At 39.6% G+C, this 25,422-nt stretch overlaps 1 protein-coding gene across 1 annotated transcript; it reads left to right on the plus strand.

Moving 5' to 3' along the window:
• The first annotated feature begins 247 nt into the window (after positions 1-247).
• Positions 248-25,158, plus strand: OCLN (occludin). Its single transcript, XM_063129680.1, has 8 exons — positions 248-332; positions 3,710-4,436; positions 6,580-6,738; positions 13,398-13,531; positions 18,758-18,958; positions 20,686-20,857; positions 22,937-22,978; positions 24,748-25,158. The coding sequence occupies exons 1-8, from the start codon at positions 283-285 to the stop codon at positions 24,847-24,849; spliced, it is 1,587 nt and encodes a 528-aa protein (XP_062985750.1). The 5' UTR covers positions 248-282; the 3' UTR covers positions 24,850-25,158.
• Positions 25,159-25,422: the final 264 nt, after the last annotated feature.

A 25,422-nucleotide genomic window follows, 5' to 3' on the forward strand; every position in this document is an offset into this window, starting at 1 on the left:
ACAGGAAATAGAGTTGACTCTCTTGATTAATTGTACTTCAGGAATTTAATTTTGGTGTCTGTGTCTATTTATTATTTTTCCTAGAGACTGACCTGTTTGTCTTATGCAGAATACAGTAGGGTGTTGCTGGAAAATGATGGCATATATCTAGAATGTTACCATCTCATAGAACTCTTGATATTTAGATTCAATGAATATACTAAACTTAACTAATTAGCATGTCTGATTTTCCACCCTTTATAGATATAAAATCTTACAACTGAACAGTCCAGAGCTTCCGCTATGTCGGCCAGACCTTTTGAAAGTCCTCCGCCTTATCGACCAGACGAATTGTAAATATCTATTTTTTTATTCTCATTGCCAGTTCATATTATTGCAGATAAGTAGAGTACACTTTTAAAGATACGAATTCTGGCAACTCCCAACATTACTTGTATAAACTGTAGGTTCCACTTGTATTAGGCTGGATACATTATCAGCAAAGCAATGCCCATTTTAAAAGTTATATCTAGCGATTGTGAATATAATGTAGATACACTTTAAATCTGAAAATACAACATATTTGCTCTGTATAAGGTCATAGATTGGTTTATGAGATTCAAGGGCATAAGAGAGCAGTCCTTCTTGCCCCTGGTCAAATATTTACACCATGATCATAATAATGGTAAGCTATGCAGCTGGGTGGCTTGTTAAACATATTAAGTACAGAATCCACCCACCCCGTCCATCCTTATCAAATTGCCTTATAACCTCTCTACATTTAAAATATGGCTTACAATTTGGTAGAACACTGCTGGAGTGAAAATGTATGTTTGGTGTGTGCAGTTAGCCACGGTACATAGGACCCTGGAATTGTGACATTGAAGTGGGAATAAATTGTGATTTTTACATCACTTAGACTTATTTCCAGATAACATGCTTAGGATAAAGCTATGATTTCTTAATGCAATGACAGCATTGTTAATCTTCAAAATTTCTCTGTATTATCATAGGACTGGTGAATATTAACAGCCCAGTTATTACATTATAATATCTGCTCTTCTCTTGGTAAAATGTTTGGTTGTTTCTTGCAAGGAGCTATTTTACTGAGAAAAAAAATATTTAATAATGTGCAATTTCGAAGTTCATGAGCTGAGAGTTTGAGATATATTCAGAGTGCATGGAATGTCACAGTGGAAGTAGCTGGTAAAAAGTACCTCTTAATCAAAGGTAGTTAGAATGGAAGGTTGACATTACTGGGAATAAATGCTCTGTGCTGATTATGCTAGTTTTCCTAGTCCCTATGTAGCTACTGAGTTTACTGGTTCAGTTTACTTAAAAAAAGTTCCTACAATTAATGCACCTATTGCCTATAAATGACGTACCTGGTTGCAGTTCATTGCTCCTTGAGAGTTTTGAGACAAAGGGCTGCATTTTTCAAGCCAGTGCAATGCATTAATCTAGCGAAGCAACTATTGTCTGGCTGGCTAGGAAATTACCTTTGTTCCTATGGGCCTGCCTGGCCATACGGATTATCCAACATGTGGGCGGCTCTCTTAATGTTATAAAAATAAACACAAGGCAAACTGTGTATTGAGTAGTGATCTTATAGTGACTTGATTTCTGTCTCTTCTGGAAAACATCCAACCTCTTTTCCATTCATCAGCCATACATACATTGATTTTTACTTGTTACAGAGTTGACTGTGGGAGTGTTGTGATATATGAGAGAGTGTGTATCACATGCACATACACATTTAAATCAGATTCATTTAAATCTGTCTTTCTCAAGTAAGATGTTCTTCCCTCCATCCTGTGACAAAATTTATTTTGCCCTTACCCCTCAATCCTAATTATGATCTTATGACAGCCAAAGTACGACTGCTTCTCATATGCTGTACTCTAATGGAAAATCAGCAGTCAACAGATAACACATACACAAGCAATCATGACAGGTCCTTTTCTCTCTGGTCTGTGTGCTCCTGCCCCCGCCTCTTCCTCTCCAGCACCAATCACTACTGAGCATGCAAGGTTCTCCCTTCCAATCATTAGCGAGTACTTGATGTGCCAACTGCTGCCACCCTCCAGTCCAAGGTGATTGGGAGAGGGATTTGTAGAATTTGAGTGTCATGTACTTCCTAGAGTTGAGAGGTGTCAAAGAGCTAGGAGGGAATTTGTTTCTAAGAGTAGGGAAGGGGAAAAGTGACTGAGACAAGATTATTTAAACCAAGCCATGGTGACTTGCAGTGTGTGGCAGCCATCACATAAATGAATATTATATCCCGATCAGGAGGTTGCCATGTCATCTGAACCCGGTCAGTAGGGGTTGTTGGAGGGGAAAATAACCCTCAAATAATCCTATAGCATACCATGGATTATTTGAGAGTTGTTTCCCCCTCCAACTACCCCTGTCACCCAGGTTCAGATAACGTGACAAACCATTGCAACCCCATTGGTCGCTGAATTTGCAAAATGGCTGCCAACAATATATGGTGATATTAAAATATACTTAAATAAGCCACTGGGGGCTGAGGTGAACATGTGAAAAGGAGCTACCGAAATGGGTGGACGGAAGAGTGCAGCAGCAGCAATGGGGGTCCCACTTTCCATTTCTAGGCTCAGGGGAAAGGTTTGGGGGGAATTATCTGAATCATGCTGTGCCACATGGAAAATCTTTTCCATCTTCTCCTCCTCCAGCACTTCTCAGTTGTAGGAAGTGTAAAGGTTGAGCAAGTCTTTCCGTGACTTGTTACCACTGGATTTAGCATGGACCAAAGCCAAGACAAAAAGGGCTCACAGATTGTGAAGTAGAAGACTTTATTAAGACTAAGGGTAGGGTAAATACTTGGGAAGAATAATGAAAAGTAACTTGAAAAACATGCGTAGCATAAAAACCCAGTAACGCATAAAACAATAACATCTTAACTATGACTACCTACTTGCAGGTAGGGCCTTGCCCCTTTTGCCATGGTTCTCTCCTCATCCTTTGGCAAAGACAAGACCAGGAGTTTTGGGGCGGGTCCTCAACTATATACTTTTCCCCCTGTGTCATTTTGCCCTCCCTCCTCCTTGGTGCCAAAGCCTTGGTTTCTCACCTCCTTTGTCTTCGGAGTTGAATGGCTGACCTTCCTTCCCCCCTCCAGGTGGTAATGATAATGAAACCAAACTGAACTACCCTTTGCAGTCTATCTGTTCTCCTTTACAGGAAGTACTTGGCATGCAAGGAGCTCCTTCCAGTATTCACCACTTATGTGCATGCACACACAACTTCACTGCTCTAGCTGGGCGGCAGCAGATTTGACTGAATACGACTTAGTGCTGAAAGATTTTGGGATGAGAGAGGAAGAGGAGATGAACACACCCACATGTCCTCCATAGAGCCCTACTCAATTTGAAATAGGGGTGCTAGAAAGATTAATACTGACTTTTAGAGGCTCTTGCCTCCCCGTGTGACATCATATAAAGACCATGCCCCTCTGGTGCAGGGTCCTGACAACCATACATTTTAGGTTGGCTGCCAAGGTCAGTGAAGTTCTGTGGAACCACATATAGAATACTTGAATGCCAAATATTAACTGTTTTGAGGATGACAGATTATGTATGTATAGTATATAAAATATGCTGATCACGTTTTGGGAGGAATCTAGGAGAATGAACTTGACAATTCAGATTCTTATTTTCTCTAATAGGGTAATGGTTCCTAACAAGCATTGTGTTTTTTGTCTTTATAGCAAACCTTCACACTATGCACCAAGCAGTAATACATATGGTGGCGAATTTCATTCTCAGCCCATGTTTTCTCAACCTGCATATTCTTACTATCCAGAAGATGAAGTGCAACACTTCTACAGATGGACCTCCCCTCCGGGAATAATCAAGATCATGTCAATTCTCATAATAGTGATGTGTATTGGAGTCTTTGCTTGTGTTGCCTCCACATTGGCTTGGGACCTATATGGAGGTTCCCTGGGAACTGGCTATCTTGGAGGCTATGGAGGCTACGGAGGCTACGGAGGCTATGGAGGAGCAGGCATTGGAAGCAACTATGGCGGTTTTAGTGGCGGCAGTGGTTTGGGAGGTTATGGTGGCTATAATGGTGCATATAATTTTGGAGGGAGTTATATTGATCAACAATCGGGAAAAGGTTTCATACTTGCAATGGCAGCTTTTTGCTTTATTGCTGGATTGGTGATTTTTGTAATTGGCGTTACCAGGACTAGCATGGCCAGGACGAGGAAGTATTACCTTCTTGTGATAATAGGAAGTGCTATCTTCCTCTTCTTGACGTTCATTGCTACCATAGTGTATATTCTGGCAGTCAACCCAACTGCACAAGCTTCCGGCTCGATGTTCTACAATCAGATTTATATGATGTGCAGCCAATTTTATGGAGCTGCAGGCAGTACATTCGTTGGAAATCAATACTTGTATCACTATTGTGTGGTGGACCCTCAGGAGGTATGTAAATGCAATAATAAATATATAATTAAAAATGCAAAATACCAGTTGTATTTGAACTCTGAATCAAAGGCACTTCTAATTAGTTAAAACCTGATTCTGTAACAAGTTATTTCAGTGGCTTATGCTAGTCATTGGATGTGTGGTAGCTTTTGCATCTTTGTAATCTTCTCTTTTTACTTTGAGCATAAGAACATAAGGAGGGCTGCGCTAGATCAGACAAAAGCACATCTAGTCCAGCATTCTGTTTTCACAGTGGCCAACCAGTTGCCCAAGAGAAACCCACAAGCCCGCTCAAGTTTCCCAGCAACTGGTGTACATAGGCATAATGCTTCTGATTTTGGAGGTAGCATATAGTCATCAGGACTAGTAGCTACTAATAGCTTTCTCCTCCAGAAACTTTCCAATCCTCTTTTAAAACTATCCAAACTGATGGGAAATGAGGAATGTGAAGACGCCTTGAATCACATTTTCCTGTGTTATATTCCCAGTGAAATTGTTCCCAAAGAACTAGAGAAGGGATGGGGAACCTGTAGCCCTCTAGATGTTGTTGGACTACAATTTGTTTTAGCCCCAGCCAACATGACCAATTGTCAGGAATGATGAGTTGTAGCCCAACAGCATTTGAAGGGCCATAGGTTCTCTACTCTTGCTCTAGAGATAAATGAATCTAATTGATGAGGCAAAAGCCTGGACTTAAAGTGAACAAATGTTATCTTGTAGGTCCAAGATTCCAACATGGTTGCTTGACTTCATCTATTTACCTGAGTCAGATTGCACCTGTAAATCTTCAGTTCAAATCTATCTCCCCTGGTTAAACCTCAAATTGAACAATTGAAATGCTAACTGGTGTCAACAAACCTACCAATCCTTTTAGCTGTTCTTTTTATGGGCTTGCCTATGTTAGTCCTTAATTGAATAACCTGTGATATCTGTCTTTGACAATTATGTGGATGCAGAATAACTCCAGACATATTGAACGATTTAGAGCAAGTATCAATTCTCCATCGGTAAAAATTTGAACATGAATGGTTAACCACCTAGGATTGTTGCAAAGATCAATGAGAGATGATTTATAAAAACCTCAGAGAAAGCAATAGGGATGTTAAATAGCTACATGATTGCAGGGATGCAACTGTGTTCTTGCCCAAGAGAGCTGTTGGTTCATAATGAAAAAATATGATTACGTTTGACTTTTTTTTCAAATAGCTTGTTCCTAAATATGTTTACTCTCAAGTAAATTCCACTCAATGCAGTGAGATTTGCATCTGGGTAAAATGCTTAGGATTGCAGTCTCAGTTGTTTTTCAGTTACCTTAAAATATGACCCTTGACCTTCACAGGAGCATTGCAGAAGTGAATGTAAAATAAATCTCCCCATTTTGTTGTTGCTCTTCTGTCTTTTGTATAATATGCAAAGGCAATCAGAAAAGAGGTGGGCCCTGAGAGATGGGCCATGCAAGCAAGAAATATGTTCTGAAGACAAATTGTGATCTTCCCTTCAAATATTTTAAGAATGTTTCTTGCATTGATGTTGGTACTTGAGAACATGGCATATTTTTAATAAAGCTTGCATGTACAAATTATGGCAAATTATGACATATGCAAATGGGGATGCCTACTTCTGAGTCCATGAAATACCCCAAGGGCACCTTTTTTAAAAGAGCACTTGTTTGAGTTTCATGGCTAATTAAACTCAGGATTAAACAAACATGGCCCTTCTAATTATAAGGAAGACACTTCTATGTCACCTTTTAACATTATTCCTCTTAACATTACTAATGCTTGCACCTCTGGAAATGGAGCACATCTATTTGAGTAATGATTGTGATGCTGTTTGCACTTGAGAGCACTTGGTATGTGAAGATTAAATCTTACACTAATCCTGTGAGGCAGGTCTTTATTTTTTACTTTATCTGGAAGCAAAGGAACTAGGGCTAAAAGACTACATTGCCCAAGATCACTGTGGCTGAACTAAGGTTTGACTGCTAATCTCCCAAATCCACGAAGAAACACTCAGTGGCTTCACTCTGCTACTTATATGTAATTTGAAAGGGATAGGTCTTTTATTTAAACTGATATTTTTTTCTGGTGAATTTTCAAATGCAATAAAACATCAGTATATTGATTTGTTCCTTCTCTAGGCTATTGCCATTGTATTAGGCTTCCTGATTGTCGCAGCTTTTGCCATAATAATATTCTTTGCAGTAAAGACCCGAAGTAAAATTAATTACTATGGTAAACCGAATATCCTCTGGGAAAAGATAAAAAGTTATGATGATGCTCCCAATGTAGAAGAATGGGTAAGTTAGACCTTTTAATATTTGTTAATGGAACTGTTTGTAATAACAAAACAAATTTTTTATATTTATTACATTTTTATACCACCCAATAGCCGAAGCTCTCTGGGCGGTTCACAAAAATGATGTGCATCAGTGCTATAGCTGCAAGTTATTTGGTTTTAAAATATATTAATTATAATTAATTTTAATGTGTTGCTTTGTTAGGAAGCCTTCAGTTTTATCTCTAGTCACTTCCCTAACCAGCACATAGCTTTACAGTGAATACAGTTTGAAGCCAGGTTTGGGAGGTGGGGGATAGTCCAAGGGACAGAGTTAGATGGCTGCACCCTCCACACTGCTGTGGGGTGAGCCACCTCGAGAATACAGTGGACAGACCCCTTCTACCCAACTCAGATGGGATGGTTACAATGTGTTCAACTCTGACAGCTGCATAATTTTGCTTGAAGGTGTTGCTGAATCAAACTTAAGTTATTCCAGTCCATGTGAAGCTGGGTTTGTTCATTGCACCACAAAATGTAGTGTTTGTAGCTGTTTAAAATGACTGCGCTGGAATATTATTATGATTTGTAATGATGTGTGACTGTTTTCTAAGCTGTGAGTGGGTGCTCTCCAGATGTTTTGGACTACAAATCCCTTAATCCTCAACCAGCAGGACAACTATGGATTATGAAACTGTAGCAGTTGTAGTCCAAGATATCTAAAGGGCACCAGGTTGCTTACCTCTTTTCTAAGCAATGTTTGTTGAGTTATTTGGTTTAAAGTTAATTCATAATATGAGGCCAGGCCAGGGCAGGCACATTTTTTCTTGTCTGGATGCTCGTGGTGAATGGGTTTTCTTAGTTCTGTGTGGCAACATGTGAACTTGCAGTTTGGTCTCACAATGAAAAAGCTAGATGAGTTATTCACTGAACATGGTACACTTTGAGCATTGAAAAATGCCCCAGGCCATGTTCACTATAGTCAAGCAAATTGGCCCTTGGATTATGCTGCTGTTTGCAAAGTCTAAGGCCTTAGCTAGACCTAAGGTTTATCCCAGGATTGTCCTGGGGTCATCCCTGTTCATGTAAATGACACACAGGATATCCTGGGAGCAGGCAGGGACAATCCCGGGATAAACCTTAGGTCTAGCTAAGGCCTAAGTGTCCCTTTGAAAATGAATTCTTAGTTTTTCTATTCCAATCTTTTATTTTGTTGTGAAGTAATAGCACAGCATCTGAAATAAGATGTAAAGATATATGTAAAGCCAAGCACCTACAAACATATACCAAAAGTTTAAGCACTCCATCTTCTTAAACTTTAGGGTGGATTCCTGCATTGAGCAGGGGGTTGGACTCGATGGCCTTGTAGGCCCCCTCCAACTCTGCTATTCTATGATTCTATGGCAGTGCTTAATTAGACGATTTGGAAACTGGACTTAATGCTGCTAATTTGGCTTATTGCTGTCTTTGTGTACAGTATTCACTGCACACTTTGATATTTTTATTATTGCTTGTGACACTGGCTTGTTTTGACCTTTATCCAGAGGGTTAGGCTAAAGAGACTGCCTACTTTGTACAGTGCTTTCAATGATATGAGGTAAATGTTTCAGTGAGACAGTTTCGGGGCGTGTTCTTCACTAGCTAATGAACTTGTTTACTCATGTTTCACTCTGGTTGGGAAGGAGAGAGTAAAACTCAGTCAAATAACAAATCCCAGTGAACAAATCCCACAGAATACCTGTGGCCTTTTGTGTTTATCATGCGTTTGTCAGCAATCCAAAGGAGAAAATTGTAGCTGACTTCTAATACTTGAGCTGGCTTTATGTGAATAAATGCATTTAACCCTTTGGAGAAAATCTCTGCTGTTTAATGTCAGAGGATTTTTTTTACTTCTGTGCAATTGTGCTTTTTAAATATTAGCATACTTTCAGATATATACAGTGAACATACTGCAGTCTATGCAGAATTATCCACATATTGCCTCAAGTACTAATAGAGCCAATTATAGTGCATGTGACAAGTTCACCAGCTTGTTACAGCTGATTACTGGCTGACCAGAATAATTTGAGAATAAAGTAGAAGGCAATGGGATTGCATTTATGTTGCCTTCTAGCTTTCCCTCAAATTGTTCGAGGTCAGCCATAACCATAGAGTAGAGGTTCCCAACCTTTTGGGGGCCATTTGTAGTTTTGATATTGTTGTGGGTACTCTCCTAAAATGCCTGCTATGAGGGGGATTACCCATACAAAAAATGGCTGCCACGCTGGTTGTGATGAGTTATAAAACACCTATTTCCCAGAAGGCCAAGTAATGAGGCTAAAGGAAATGTTAACTTGCCCAAAAATTTAAGTACAAGGCAGAGGTGGAGTTTGAGTTCCAAAACACAAAACCACATTTTCGAGCCCACAGTTTCCTGCTTCAACTGAATCTGAGGTGGAATTTGTACTCCAAATGCCAAATCATATATTTGCCCAAACAAAGCACAATAAAATATGAATTTCACAGAAGGCAAAGTGATACTAAGAGAAACATACGCACAAGCAAAACACCCAGCCACATCTCATACCCCCTCCACCCCATGGTAAAACACCCCTCCCAAAATACCCAGACACAACAAACCAGGCAAAACACATTCCATGCTCTCCCCACACCGTCTGCCCCCCCCTAAGACTCTACCACCCCCAAGTTACATCAGGGACCCCAGCCATAGAGAGTAAACACATTTTCTGTTATTGTCCAATATATTAAAGGGCTTTTCCAATGCTCAGTGTAAAACTATAAAACCAAATTCAGTTGACTTATAGATTTTAGAGTACTCTGAAAAGCATTACTAATCACCACAGTTGAAATAGTGAGCCACCCAGAGAGCTTTGGCTATTGAGCAGTAAAAAATAAAAAATGTGGTGGAGGGAAAAAACAGCAGGAGAATACTATTCAATCTTACTCTCTCCACATACTACAATAGTGCCTTGCTTAATATAATATATTCACTTAAGAGTCAGTCCTAGGGTCAAGCTCTTCATTATATCTCTGTAATACGTGCCATTTATGAGTGAGCCTATAATCATTGTTTTGATTTAGAATATATCTGCACAGACCTGGTTTGGCAGTAGATCTAATCCAGTTGGACAGGAAAGTCCCCACAAAAATGGAGGTACCAAGCTGATGGGGGTCATTCCCAGCATCCTTACTTGTAGATTGTACCTAGTGAAGGGACTCCACCATTACTGGGTTAGTTCTGTAGTGCCAAACCATAGTTTGGTGTTAACATAACCAAGCCTGAGGTCTGCATGCTCCCTTTTCCTGTCCCTCTTCCCTTCACATGTCCAATTAATTCCACTTCCTGGTTTGTGACCAACCATTGTTTTCTGTTGCATATTTTACCGCAACTTATCATTTGCTCTGACCTAGAAAGCATAACTAATTAAGCAGAGCATGTGAAGGGAAGAGAGAGCACATAAGCACAGGGTTCATTCCTGTATTGCTTAACTAGGGTGATAGGAATTGACCCTTGTTCTAACTGGTATCATGATCGACAGGAAGACTTCCAGAGTTGCTTATTCAGTGCATCAGTGTTCCATCACAGTTGCCATACATGCCCTTTGAGTCATTTTACACATTACATAGAGACAAACTTGGGTTTACAACTTGGGTTTTCAAATCTCTGCTATAGGGGCCACCTCTGGTTTGAATAATAATGCTAATTCTTTACGCACTTGGTCAACAAACCAGCTGAGTTAAAGATCAATAGTATACAATTTGTGATATTCTAGTTCACTAGCTTCAATGGTTAGTGGAGTCATTCCATTTTTTTAAGGAATGTTAAGAAATGCTGCAGTTTGTTTGTGGTGTGTGTGGGATAAGGTTGAAGGCAATACAATGGTTGGGAACATAAGCTAAAACCGTGCTTTCCTAATAACTGAGACATCAGCAAATGTTGTAGCCAAGTAGCTCATAATCAAAGCTGAAAACATTGTTTAAAGTTGCACCACCAGGTGAGTATTTGGAGAACTATACAAGTATACCCTGGTTCTTAGTTGCTTTTCTAATATGTGATGTTGTGTTGTTGTTTTTACAAAGTACAGTTTAATTCAAAATTGGTCATCCTGAGCACTGTGTCTAGAGCAGACTGGCAGGATTATAAAACGCCATTATGAATTAAAAATAGCATGAACTGTAGCGCTGTTTACTTTTCACCAAAAAATGAAAAGCGAAATTATTAAAGAATCAATGTGAATCTTTCCCCACACCTGCGTAGCTGTTTCTGTTGTGCTTTGGGGAACTTAACTAACAAGGCATGCTGTGGCTATGAAAAGCTGTAAACTATTGGCAACTCCTTATGAAGTTTTAAGCCCATGCAGAACTTTGTCTTTAACCCTTTTGACATAATAGTGTCACATAGAATAAACTATGAAAGAATGTCAAATATTAAAAAAGAAAGAGAGAACATGTCCCCTTTCCCTGGGGGAGGGGGACTGCTGCAAATACCCACAAAGCTTGAAAAACCAGTTAGGTAGCTCTTTGGGCCATTTCCTCCCTGGCTAAAGGAAATCCTAATGTGAAGACTTATAGGTATAAAGTTGAATCTTAAGAACATAACACTAAAAATTAGCTGTAATCTGAGAACAAAGCATTCATTTGTATAGATAGGTACACCAAATTACTGGATAGTTCTAAAATCCATATTAGTATAATACATTTATTAGGCCAACCAAAGGATCACAAAAATTGTGCACGCTTCTGAGATCCCCAGATGTCTTCATCAGGCAAAGTGTTACAAAAAGTTTGGCGGTGGGGTTGGTTGGGGGATGGGGAGAAAAAAAGAGGAAAATAATGGCTTGATGGTGAAGTTACAGTGTCTGCAATTTTAAAATGCCAAGATGAAATCACAGCAGAAGGATCTGCAGACATTCAGATTCAGCTCTGCAGGTCATGTGATAGTTATAGGCTGCTCCTAGGAGCAAGGAAGGGAAGAATGTTGGTTACCCCATCTTGGAAATATAAAATCTATCTGTAACTCAGATGTGTTTAATTCTTGGATCATGTACTCATTGCCCAAACATTGACACATGGCAGTTTACAAAACCTGCCATGCTGTTATTCTAACCATGGTGCTTTGTAAATGGGTATTCATCTTGGTGTGTTATTGTGTCGTTTTAACACGAAAACTGCTGCTGGCAGGGAAGGTTTTGCCCCATTATGTAATGGCACAGTCAAAACTACAACTATGGAAAGACTCATGTTCATTTGAAGCCATTACAGATGGGTCAGTTGAAATGTCCTTATAAGTTATATATCTATGTGGATGTATGCTTTTATGCAGAGAGAATTATACTTTTTAAATTAAATTATTTTTAACCCGTTCCTCAGCTTAAAAAGGCTCCTGGAGTGTCTTACAATCAGCAAAAAAGACAGTCCCTGCCCACAGGTTTATAATCTTAAAAAGTCATGACACAAAAGGAAAAGTAGATGAAGAGGGAAGATAAATTATTCTAGGTAGAAAAGGAAAGCCTATGTGGCCTGCTGCAGCTCTAAACATTTGTATTTAACATTATTGTTGCCTTGCCCCCAAAGGACATTGAGTTCTTAAGGAGAGGTTGTACCAGAATGGCTGCAATGTTGCATGCTATTCTGTGATGTCATGCCTTAGAGCTAGAATTTCCAACGCTTGTTTTCACAAATTCTGACACCCTGGGCTGAACATTCTTGAACGTATGTATGCATGAGTTGCTTCCACACCTGCCTGAAAATGATCCTGGAAAGGTATGGAATATGATGTCCTGCCTGCCTCAATTAGCAGCTGTCTCACAGGCATTCTTCTAATTCAGAGGTAGCCTGATGTAGCAGGTGGCTAGGTCCAGCACACAGCATGCTGGGACAAAAGCCAGGTTCGATGTCAAGGACAGCAGGAAGCACAGTGATGATGCTTTCTGGAGCTCTGGGCTGTGCACTTGAACTTCCTGGCATAACTGTAGTAGCAGAACCGGCCTGCTCCTCGCTCCATTTAGTGCCACCATCATTGTCATAGGCAAGCCAGAGTAAGTAAAGAGAAGACAAAAACAGTCTGTCTTGCCCCCCACCCCCTATTCCAAACTCTGGAGCTAGGTCTGCAGGCTGTTGTTCAAGTGAGAGCACACAGCTGCTGGATTCTGCTCTGGTCAGGATGTCTGGAGTGAGCAGTGAGTGTGTATTGTATTGAGCTTTCTCTGTGGAATTTTTTCCCCAGGGTGGGCCTCCTGACTCCCTTAGTGATGACTTTCTGCTGACAGGTGAAAATGTAGCTATTCTTGAGAGCTTTTCGATTGGCTAATTTGGTCTGCATTTTAAGCTTCTTTAAGCGCTTAATTAGCCAGTTATGCTGTGGTGGCTGAGTAATTGCTGGACAGCTGGGTTTTGTTTTTTTATTTTAGTGTGATAATAGTTTAGACCAGTTTTAATTGAGTTTAACGTTGTTGTCTGCTACTTCACATGCTGTTTTGTATAAGGGAATGTGACCTGCTTGTCTATAAGACTTCCTTTAAATACCAACAGTGATAATCTTTTTCTGACACCCTATTGTGACATTTAAGAATCTGAAAATGAACCAATTAGAAGTTGAATATATTGTTGGGTGCTGAAATGGTGGTATCTTGTTCAGTGCTATGCATTTATCTTTAATTTGACATGTGTATATTCTTCCAGGTCAAGAATGTAGAACCAGCAGCACCTACACCAGTAGCCGACTATCCAGATCGAGTTGCCAGTTCTGCGGGTTACTCTGTTTCTGATGTTCCTGGACGTCAGATATACAATGACAACAGCTACAGAGCTACTCCGTAAGTACACTGTCCCTATTTTTCTGATTGAGAGGATACAATGCAACAGAAGGCCAACACAGCACCACGGTTAAACAATTGGGAGCATGTTGTGGCATCATCATCTGCTTCCTCCCTGATTCCACCTTTATGAAGCATGACTCTTCCTCACCTCATCAAGCTTTATCATCACTAAGATTGTTACTGATGTAGCTATTAGCAGTAATTAGTTCAAGCAAGTTTCCTGCCTACCCAGGATCTTAATCAAAGCGTAGTCTTGGATCTTGAATTAACCTGGGGCAGATCTACACAGCGGCGTGAAGGCACTTGCGTGCGCCTGCAGGGCGCCCCGAAACTCCTTGTGTAGATCCTGCCTGCAGAAGAGATGGAGGAGGAGGCAGCGGCAGCGGCCCCGCATCGCCCCTCGCGGGGATAGGGCGAAATGTTTCCGGGCTCGGTGCGTCCTTGCCGCCGCCGCCGCCCACCTCCCCGCCGGCCTCCTGCTGCCAGCGAAAGAGCCACCCAGGTCTTCTTCCGCTGAGCTCTCCGCCCCGGGTGGCTCTTTCGCCGGCAGCAGGAGGCCGGCGGGGAGGTGGGCGGCGGCAAGGACGCACCGAGCCCGGAAACGTTTTGCCCCGTCCCCGCGAGGGGCGATGCGGGGCCGCTGCCGCTGCTTCCTCCTCCGTCTCTTCTGCAGGCAGGATCTACACAAGGAGTTTCGGGGCGCCCTGCAGGTGCACGCAAGCGCCTTCACGCTGCCTTCTCGCCGCTGTGTAGATCCTCTCCTGGTTAGGCCTAACTGTAGCTATCTGTTAGATGGCAGCTGTTAATTGAAGGTTGGTGGAGGGTGGGATGATGTGTAGAGTCATACTCCAGAAAGGGAAGCAATCAGCATTATTACACCTGCATCTGATCAGCCCAGAGAATTGGTAGAAAAGTGTATTTTTAAAAGCACTGTTGACCCTAATGACTTCATAGATAGTTACTCATACAATACGTTAGTGCAGGATTCATTAGTTACAGTACTATTTATCTATTGCAATTTGAGGTGTGCATAGGCCTGGTGGGTTGTGTTGTTTTTTACAGTATTTTACCCCCCTCAAAAAAGAATCTTGGCTAGTCATGATGGCTATATACTGCAGTACAGTTTCTGACGTATGCAGACATAATGATAAAAGTAATAAAAATGTATAAAAACACAATTTGCACACGTACATGAGCAAAAAGCACGTCTGTTTGAAAAGTGTGGTTTCCATGTTACACTGTTTCCTTTTCATGTAGTGTGTGTGTTCCAGAATTTAATCATCAGTATTTGTATAAGGATAGCCAGTATTTGGATAAGAATAACCAATCAGCATTTTGATAACCTAGGAAATAACCGCACACTTACCGTGCAAACCTGTGTGGGGCCATTTTTAAATATGTTGGCGTCTTAGGCAAGATGCTGTTTTGGCACCCGAGTGGATATGCCACTCCCCCACGCTTTGTTTTCTCTCCCATACCCTGTCCATACCCCTCTCTTCTCCCCCTCCCCAACATCACCATCCCCTTGCTCTGATCCATGCTCCTCTTCTGCAGCCACCATCCTCTTCCACCTCTTTACTCTCCCTGCTGCCTGCTTCCCCCTCCATGCTGAGCTGCAAGGGTTCCTTCCTTAAAGTGAGGCATTCTGGGTGAGTTGGCTATGAAGATCGCCTGTGCTGCTGAAATTAAAGGAGGAACCCCTCAAAGCACAGCATTTGGGCTTGTGTGGCTTCTGTCGTTCTCTGTAGTACTCCCCCCAGTTATGTAATATACTCAATGTGTTCTGAGTCGTGCCTACTTTGTAATCTTCTCCTCATCAGGCTACTCTTAATTTTCTCAGATCTTCTGATCCTCTCTATATTTCTGCTGTGATGTTGTGCTTTTAAATAGCTTTATCATTAATATTTTTAGTTCTTTTTATGAAATCGGTTCTGGCCTCTGCTGCTTTAATCAGTTGCTGCTTTTAATTGATTTATTGTGTTTCTGTTATGTGGATTTTGGATTTTATTTCTGTTTTTATTGTATGTTGCCCCGAGAGCTATTAACTATAGGGTGACTAAAAAACCTTAGAAATGGTTTTTTTTTAAAGAGCTTTTAAATGAGAGCTAGAATTAATGTATGTTTGGGGAAATGTTAAGCATGGTAATTAATGCCTTAGGTATGCATTTGAGATACCTTTCCTTGCAATATTCTCTGAGTCCATTGTTTAGAAAGCCAGCTTGCCTTTTATTTTCCATTATTGGTTTTCCAGTGTCACACTTGTTCAACAGGCACTCCTTAAATATGGTATTTGATCATTAGCCCCTCGTTCCATATATTCATTGTATGGGTTCAAAGGGGAGTTCAGCAGAGCTGTTAATCTGGAAATATGTGGATCTTCTGTGGCTTGTTTCTGCATCTTCTTGACTTGTTTTTAGTCCAGAAGAGATACTTATAGCAAAACTTGTTATTCATGTTTATAAATAAAAATAACAGATGCACTCGTTACATATATTATGTAAAATAGTGCTCTAATGAATGGTTGTCAGTTGACAGCCACATATTTGAGAGGTGGGGCAGTATGCATCACCTCTTGATTGTAGAATTTCAATTCTCAAGAAGAAGAATCAGGGCATGTTTTACAAGTGAAGCTTTATTAAGGCGATGAATTGCAATACTGAATTAAATTTATTTATTTATTGCATTTCTATACCGCCCAATAGCCAAAGCTCTCTGGGCGGTTTACAATGTTGATTAGAATATACATTCAGCTGAAAAATGGCATACCACATTAGCAGCATTAAGAAGGTGTACATTCTGGTTCAAGACATGCTTGCTTTCACCTTATAAAACTGCCCTCTGTCACCTAGGAGTGGGTCTTATTTTTTTAAAAAAAAAATTGAACAAGGCTCCAAGTCTCTGCTCATTACCTACAGTATAGCAATTGTTTCATCATTCCAGCCTTCCTCTAGCTTGGGGCTGTGGGGGATGGGGATGCAGGAACCATCCCTGTATTTGTCTTCAGAGGGTTTAGTGTAATGATGGAGGAAGATCCATGCCTCACTCACCAGCTCTAGGTAAGAGACGAGGGTTGAGGCTGGCTGTTTGGATGGTGGGTAGCCAAGGTACTTGGGCCACCTCAGCTGGCCAATACAAAATGAGCCCCACCTCCATTCCACCAGTTCAAAAAATTTGGATGGCTTTAAAAGGGGGGTAGTTACATTCCTGGAGGAGAAGGCTGTGGCCCCATTCAGAAGACACCTTAAACCACGTCTTTAACCATGGTGAATAAGGCTTTTTGCTTTGGCTATGGGATGGTATGTAAATGTAATAATAACAACAACAACATGGTTTAAGGTGTCTTCTGAACATGGCCTACCAATGGCTACTAGTCCTGATGGCTATGTGCTGCCTCCAGTATCAGAGGCAGTAAGCCTATGTATACCAGTTGTTGGGGAACATGAGTAGTATGGTGCTGTTGCATTTGTGTCCTGCTTGTGGGTCCCTGGTCGACAGCTGGTTGTCCACTGTGCACACAGAATGCTGGACTAGATGGACTCTTGGTTTGATCCAGCATGGTTCTTATGTTCTTATGTAAGGGAGCAAAGAATTATCCTTGACTGCCTGCAGAAGCACAGAGCAAGGGTGCCTGCAAACCTGAGCACACTTACCTGTGAATAAACCTCATTGAACGCGATGGGACTGACTTTCAAATAAGCATAGGATAGCACTAAAAGGATGCTGGAGACCAAAGTCAGTCAACATTTGTGGATCCCTGGATTTGTTCTTCCTCAGTGCATGAGGACTAAGCTTGCAAGTTAATGCTTTGTTTGTGCATGTTTGCGAAGCAATGGAAGGATGGTGCAAGGGTCAACTAAACCTGTAATCATTATTCCAAATGAGTGAATTGCATGCGTTACAAAACTTTCAAGGAGCTATAGCTTTCTTTGAGATACATTCAGGATGAACCCGGCCATTTTTTTTTGAGACATCCTGAGAGTTCAGCCACCGGGTTTACAATCTTGATAATTCAAGGGATAAAGCAGAGAAAGGACTAGGAAATGGGGATGGGAGGAATATGTAATTATTTTACTTACCTGTACTTAGATTTGATTACGGATGTGGAAGCTCTGGCCAAAGGCTACAATTTCCATTTTAAGATTGGCTTGAACATCAGCCACTTCCCCCCCCTCTCCCCTCTACTTTGTTCAATGTCTTGCCTGATGAAGAGTTCTGGAGAACCTGAAAGCTTGCACAGTATTTTGTGACCTTTGATTTGGCCTAATAAAGCCATTACGATTATACAGATTTTGGGGGAGAAAAAATACAGCTACTCTCACTTTTTGCAGTAGCATTTAGTTAGCTTATTCAAGTTGTTTCTAAAACTTATGTGGCAAATTAGGCAGATCCTCCATATTTATACCACCTTGCCCCTGCTGTAAAATTAGAGAATTGTGAATTAAAATATAAAATTCCAAAGCAAGTCAGCTTGGCCCCTTGGTACAAGACTAATTAAAATTGTCTTATCTCTGAGGCTTCCAAGATAGGATATTGAAATGCTTATCAATTAGTAATTGATGATTGACTCATTGGTAATCTTTAATTGATAAGAAAGGAATCCAGACAAGAGTTAGACACCAAGAAGTCAGTGTCCATCACTCACATAAAAATCATAAAAAGAATTAAGAATGAAATCAGGAATGTGATAGGATAAGATAACAAGAATCTTCTAAGCTCATAATACCAGAGATATGTTTTGAGAACACATATTCACAAGACAGAAAGGAGTCAAAGAAATCTTGTGTCACAGGCACTCCTGTAACATGTCAAAGGATTCTGAAGCTTCAATCTGTTTTTTACACTGCTTAGAAGCCTTGGTTTAAGGTGATGTTGAATGTATCGTGTGTTAGTATCTATTAACGTATAAGCTTTGTATTTAGCACTGATATTTTTATAGTAAAGAAACAAAAGACAAATCTTGTCTGAGAAAGTGATTCCTGGAAATAAAACAAACAAACAAACAAACTCTTTATGACCTATATCTAGGGTGAAGAATTTCTAAGATGGAATCTGGTTATGTGAGGGATCTGAATATATTCAGTAAACTGGTAGTCTGGGATTGCCTATGTACCGATAATATATTTTGAGAGAACTTCTGAACCAGTCCATATGCCACACTTGGTGTGTCAGATTGTTGATGCTTTGGTATAAAATTGGAAACTAATTGTTCTCATTTTGTAACAGGATACCTGAAGCTGCTGTTCCCTTAACAAAGGATCTAAAGCAATCTCAATATGCCAACACCAGCAGTTACAATGGCTCAACTAAGGAGCCGGCACAAAAAAGAAGAGCAGGAAGACCAAAGAGAACCAATAAGGACAACTATGATGGAGATTATACCACTGGAGGAGAGTCTTGTGATGAACTGGAAGAGGACTGGGACAGGTATGGACAATTCCACAAACACCAGTAGGCAGCCTGGTTTACAACATTAGAGCAGAGAACCCTTCTTATAGCTCCAGTTAATGTAGACTGCCAGGAGGTATGTGTGTTATGGAGAGAGGAAAGAGTACTAAAGGGCACTGGAGTCCAACCCTATACCAGCATTTTCTTCAGGTTGTCACTGACATAAATATGTTACGGTTGAAAATCAGCTTCAGGAGTAGAAGCCTCACAGTTGTTAGTGAATAGCTAGCATTTTGACAAGAAAATTGGGTGCAATACCTTTCCTGCTAATGAGAGATGTGGTTATGTGCATGTGAGTGTAATAAATGCCGCCCTGAGATCCTAGTGATATAGGGTGGGATACAAATGTTTTAAATAAATAAAGTAAGCATAACTACTTGTCTTTTAAATTGTCAGCACATGTACATTTCATGTGTAATGGTAGGGGAATGTAGGGAGGTGTAAGAAAATGTCATATATTGGGGTGCAGTCTCTAGAAACTATTTGCAAAAACAACTGGCTCATCTTGAGAAATTGCTTGTATGCATATGCAGAAGGTCTAGGAATGTTTCAAATCCTAGTCATAAGAGTGTAGCAAAGATTGCACAACTGTGTTTCCTGAACTTCAGTGATGTGATCCAGTTGGTTAAAAATCCATGGATCAGTGTTTAAGTAAAATTGGCTGATGACTAAGGTAAAGATGCTGCACATTAATCACACATCTAATATAAAGCTATGGTGTTGTCTTCTGTAATGTAGGTAAGTAATAAATCTCACAATTCCTTATCTGTCATTTATCAAACCTAAGAAAGAGGTTTGGATAAAATGCACTTCAGCCACCCTTTACATAAGCTGAAGTTCAATTAAGCATGTTATGCGTAGCTATGGCAACTTGATTCAGTCAGCTAAGCTTTGAATGAAGTCAAATGAAACTTCCATTGCTTACTAAGTAAACAGTGGCAATTTCTATGCTTTACTCAGTTAAATTGTGAAAAATGCAACCTCTGAAATACATAACTTGTCTTTGGTTTTGGGGGCTTTTTTATTACCAAGTATATAAGGAAAGAAGATTGAGCTAGAAATGGAAATCTTGCTAAAGGAAAACCTGAAGCAGTCGACATTGTAGGGAAGTTTGTGATCATAGCTTTAGATAACTATTTCTCGGTATCAAAACTGCTATGGCATGCATACCCGTAAGTTTGATATGCTGTCTATCCAGTTCATTTCCATTCACAGAACTAAAACAATACCCACACTGGGATTTCAAAACATATAACTGCAAAAAACTAGAATCTGTGTTACTGAATGACTTGTGCAGCCCGTATGATCAAATGAAATTATGTAGACTATCAACAGTCATTTTAAAAATAATGTGTGTTAAGGGTGTGTTCTGAAAGTAAAGTGTTGCTAAATTTTGCAGAAATTGTCAGCACCAAGTACCTGCTTGGAATTAAGAATCTCCTATAAATTTTAGCATTTAGTGAATATATCCAGCAGTGTGTACAGTTTAATAGTTAGTGCATCTAAAGCATTGCTATTTAAAGTCTACATTTTAATGCTTGGATTAGAGATCAAAACTGAAAGATGGATTTAGCTCCCAACTGAGTTAGATATCTTTTCTCTGTAAATAAATGCTAAATGAGTTGTTTTAAAGTTTAAATTTCCTGCAGTTATGAGTGAGCCAGTCCATTTATCCAAAAATTACGTTTTAATCATCCTTTACCCAGAGAATATCCAGCTGTAACATCAGACCAGCAAAGGCAAACATACAAGCGAGACTTTGATGCAGGGCTACAAGAATATAAGCGGCTGCAAGCAGAGCTTGATGAGATCAGCAAAGAACTCTCTCGTCTTGATAAAGACTTGGATGACTATATTGAGGACAGTGAAGAATATAAGGTAATTCAATTGATTTAAATATTCGGAACAGACAATATGCAAGGGTCACTTTAATATAGGGTGGATAACTTGTGGATCTCCAAATGTTGGATTGCAACTGCCATCTTTCACTATTGGCTGATAGTGAAGGGAAATGGGAGTTTCGGTCCAGTTATCATCTGGAGAACCACAAGTTGCCTAAGCCTGCTTTAATACAATCAAGGAAAAGGGCCTCTTACTAACAATTGTCTGGATGTTGTGGTCATGTTAAAGCTTGCTCTTAAAAGCTATGTAGTTATGGGTATTGCAAAGGCTCTTCCAGGAAATAGGTCATTTAAGTTCTGTAGACTAGAAATTGTGGCAAATGTTTTTCAGCTCTGAAAATATGAGACCTGTGAAACACCACCTTCAGATTCATTTGTCATTGGCAGGATTGCTTTGGAGTTTCCTTTCACACCTACTGGTAGAATTCCAACTAACTTTTCAAGCAATCATCACATACAACCAGCTGTAAAGAACATGATTTTCATATGAAAGATCCCAGGTTCCATCCCTAGCATTCCCAGGTGGCAGGGCAAGGGAAGCCCTCTGCTTTGGAGAGCCACTAAAATAGTGGGCAAGACGGGCCAAAAGTGTGGTTTCATAAAGGCAATTGAATATTTTTGTGGGGCTCTGGTCATTTGGTATTTTGGAACATTGAGCATTGAAATATTGAGCTTTGGCTCTGTACAAGCACAAAGGTAATTGCAGCAGGAGGGAAGAATATTATGATCGCTCTGTTTCCCAATCCAAAAAACTTTTAAAATAAGGTTATTGAGGAGGAAGGTTGTAATGCTTTATTTGTTGCATTTAAAAACCAACAACCAGGAAAAAGCATCTTAAGAGATCTTAATTTATGCCAATCTGCCCAATCATGGGTTTCCCTTAAGCAAGGTGATTGTAAGCTATTCTTCTCAGTACCTAGCAATCAGTCCTTCATATACTGCTTTGGACTTGGATATTTGTAGCTTTAGAGGAAGTAACATCCTAAAAGGAACTTTCTAACCTAATTCAGCCAACAAGAATCCAGTTGTTTTCGAAGTTAGCAATGTGGGGAAATATTTGATAACGTTACTGACCTGAAGAAATTCCTTTGAAGAAATTCCATGTGCCTACCCAGAAGTGTGTTCTTGTTTCAGACTAATCTCTGACTGAGTCACGGACGATCCATTTGAATTTTATCTGCTTAAATATAAACACTGTTAGAGTAGTAGAAAACTCTTCTCGCTCTTGTCCTACTCCTTGTTCTTCAGTCCCTCTTCTAGCTTCTTTGGGATCAATGATAGTGATAGATGCTCTGGCCCCTTTCAGCAGTCAAGAAATCTAGCTTCTCACAGACCTTGTTTAGACGCCATGCTAAACCACGGTGGTTAATCATTTTTGAGTTTAGCTGGTCATGTGAACCATGATTTATGTGTTGTGTGAACCATTCCTAACCATGGTGGCTATATAACCATGGTTTAAACATGTTCACCAACCATTTGCTGCAAGAGGGCCCACAGTTGGTCACTCCGGCTCTGTTTCCTTAGTGCTGTTGTTCCTGTTTTCTTCTCAGCTGTATTCTTGCTAATTCCTGTTTGTTGTTTAGCCCTGCATAGCTGTAAATGAGCAGCTTCAACATATGAAGGTTATTTATGCTGAGTGAGGCGATAGATCCATGTAGCTTAGTGTTGTCTGCTCTGAATGGCAGTGGCTCAAGGGGGGTCATTGGAAAACAGGAGCCTGCCTTATCATGAGCCAGAGCATTGGTCCAGCTATTGCCTATATCGACAGCTTTCCAGGTTTTCAAACAGGATTTTTTTTCTAGGAGACTTGGGAGTTGCTGGGCACTGAACCTGAGACCTTCTGCATGTGAAGTCTGTGCTCTGCCCTGACTCTACCCCACCCCCAAATACTGTGGTCTCTACTCAATATTTGTGAGGAATCAGGACAGATAGGGTTTCCTTCAGATTTATAACTGCACTAATCCATTAAAAGATGAATAGAATATTTAGCTTGTTTTTATTCTATTTAGGTTTTGGCTAATGCATGTTGTCTAATTTGAGCCATTTTTTCTTATAGGCGGCTGCTGACGAATACAACAGATTGAAGGAAATAAAATCAGTAAGTAAATTAATTGTTATTTAAACAAAGATTTCTCCTCTTGTTTAGTGGTGTGCAGTTTAGCCCAACCCTGAAAGAAGCATGGCTTGGTTCTTCTCAGTTTAAACAGAACAGAAAACATCTCCCAACCCCATAAAAATGCAAGAATGTGAGCCAGTGTGGTGTAGTGGCTAAAGTGTTGGACTGGGAGTCGGAAGATCTGGGTTCTAGTCCCCACTCGGCCATGGAAACCCACTGGGTGACTTTGGGCCAGTCACAGACTCTCAGCCCAACCCACCTCACAGGATGGTTGTTGTGAGGATAAAACGGAGAGGAGGAGGATTCTGTATGCCCCCTTGGGTTCCTTGGAGGAAAAAAGGCGGGATATAAAAGCAATAATAAATAAATAAATAAATAAATAAATAAACAATGAAGCTGAGCAACTGGGTTGGGTACACTGGTGACAATATATACAATACTGATAATGGTAATGGCAATAGTAATTGATTTTTATTATTATTTTTCAGTCTAGTTAATATATGTATAAAAACAATGGAAACAATTACATGATATATATCGGACCAATAAAAACACAATATTGTAATATTTAAAAACTATATTTACCTACAAACACTTTACTAATACCAAATGCGTTTTTACCTATGGTTTTCTTCAGTGGTAAAATGAGCATTCACAATTATACAAACATATATCAACAATACATACAACACAAATAACAGTAGGGACTACTGCAGTGTTAAAACCTGTAAATACAAACACAGTGTTATATTTAAAAATATTATTCATTAAAAATTCCTACTTAAAAATCAAAATAAAATATATCCAAAGATAGGAGTTTAAAAAAAGTGAAAAAATAACTCAACAATTTAAGACTCTTGCCAATCCATCTTCTAATATATGTAGCCTTACAGAACTATACATTTTATAAAATAGATAACTGTAAAGGGGGGCAAGGGCTCCACCAAGAAGGATTGTTTTTTGGTTTGGCAAGGAACTGTAGTATTCCTAAAGGTGAATATATACAATTATACAAAACCAATAATATACCAATAATAAAAAGTAAAATAAGATAAAATATAGATCTATAAAACCACATACTCACATACAAATACCAAATAGTAATAAAATAGCTCAGGATGTTGCCCAAATAATACCTTTCCAGCTATCAGTGTGGCTTATAACTGCTTAAGGCTCCCATTAAATTCTTAAACAGTTGGAATACAGATGTAAAGAATGGAGCCTTTATTGATATTGTAGTAGTAGTAGTAATAATAATAATAATATTTCTTACCCTCCTCTCCAATTGGATTGAGGCAAGGAACAACAACAAGCATAAAATACACAAAATACTGATTAAAAACATAGCATACACTGTTAAAAACATACTAAAAGCATATTAAAAGTATCCTAAAATTCTACTGGATAGGTCTGCTGGAGGAGATCAGTCTTGATGGCTTGTGCCATAGCAAGCCAACTTTTGCTAACTTTTCAAACTTTTCTTAAGTTTGTCTCTTGAAAATAGAAGCACATCTACCGTATTTCTTCGATTGTAAGACGCTATCGATTGTAAGACGCACACTAATTTCAGTACCCCCAACAGAGAAAAAAAACCTAAGACACACTCGCAATTCTAAGACGCACACCATGTTTAGAGATGTTTATATGGGGAAAAAAGTGTGTCTTAGAATCGAAGAAATAGGGTACTACTCTTAACATTAAAATATTTTCTTTTCCTTGCATATTAATACTATGTTGCATTTTGTTTTTAGTCAGCAGACTATAAGACCCGAAAAGCACACTGCAAGATACTAAAGAGTAAACTCTCTCATATCAAAAGGATGGTCAGTGATTACGACAGTCGGAAATCATAACAAGAAGGAAGAAAATCAGTCTACTTGCTTATATATTTTCATAATCCTGGACAATAGGTAATGAGAGTGAGCTTTTGTTCATTTCTACTTCACCATTACAACACTTGTGCCATGTTTACTCTGAAATATGAATTTTGGCACTGAATATATGAGGCCTCCTGTAGTTTCCCTGAGTCAAGGAATTTCACCGTTCTTTATATCAGGTTTTCCTATTGTAATATAAAATGGTGAACATCTTGAGCTTTGCCTAACTTAACATGGAGACCCATGATTTATTTTCCTCAGTATGTTGCAAACTCATTTTAAAAAGCAGTTGATAAATGATACTTCTGTCACTCACAAATCCACTCAATCCATTCCTAAATGTTGCTTGTAACATGATGTACTTCCAAATCCTATTCATAGTGTGGGCTGGATGCTTTATCTGAAAGGTTCATCTTCCTTCCCTTATTTTCAAAATATAGCAACCAATTTTCTCCAAGTAGGCTACTAATGTCAAACCAATAGGAATTACATTTTTAATTGCATAAAGTGTCAAATGCAGCCAATGTTAATAATCCAGTATGATATATC

Source organism: Elgaria multicarinata, chromosome 6 (assembly GCF_023053635.1).
Source record: "Elgaria multicarinata webbii isolate HBS135686 ecotype San Diego chromosome 6, rElgMul1.1.pri, whole genome shotgun sequence".
NCBI lineage: Eukaryota > Metazoa > Chordata > Lepidosauria > Squamata > Anguidae > Elgaria > Elgaria multicarinata.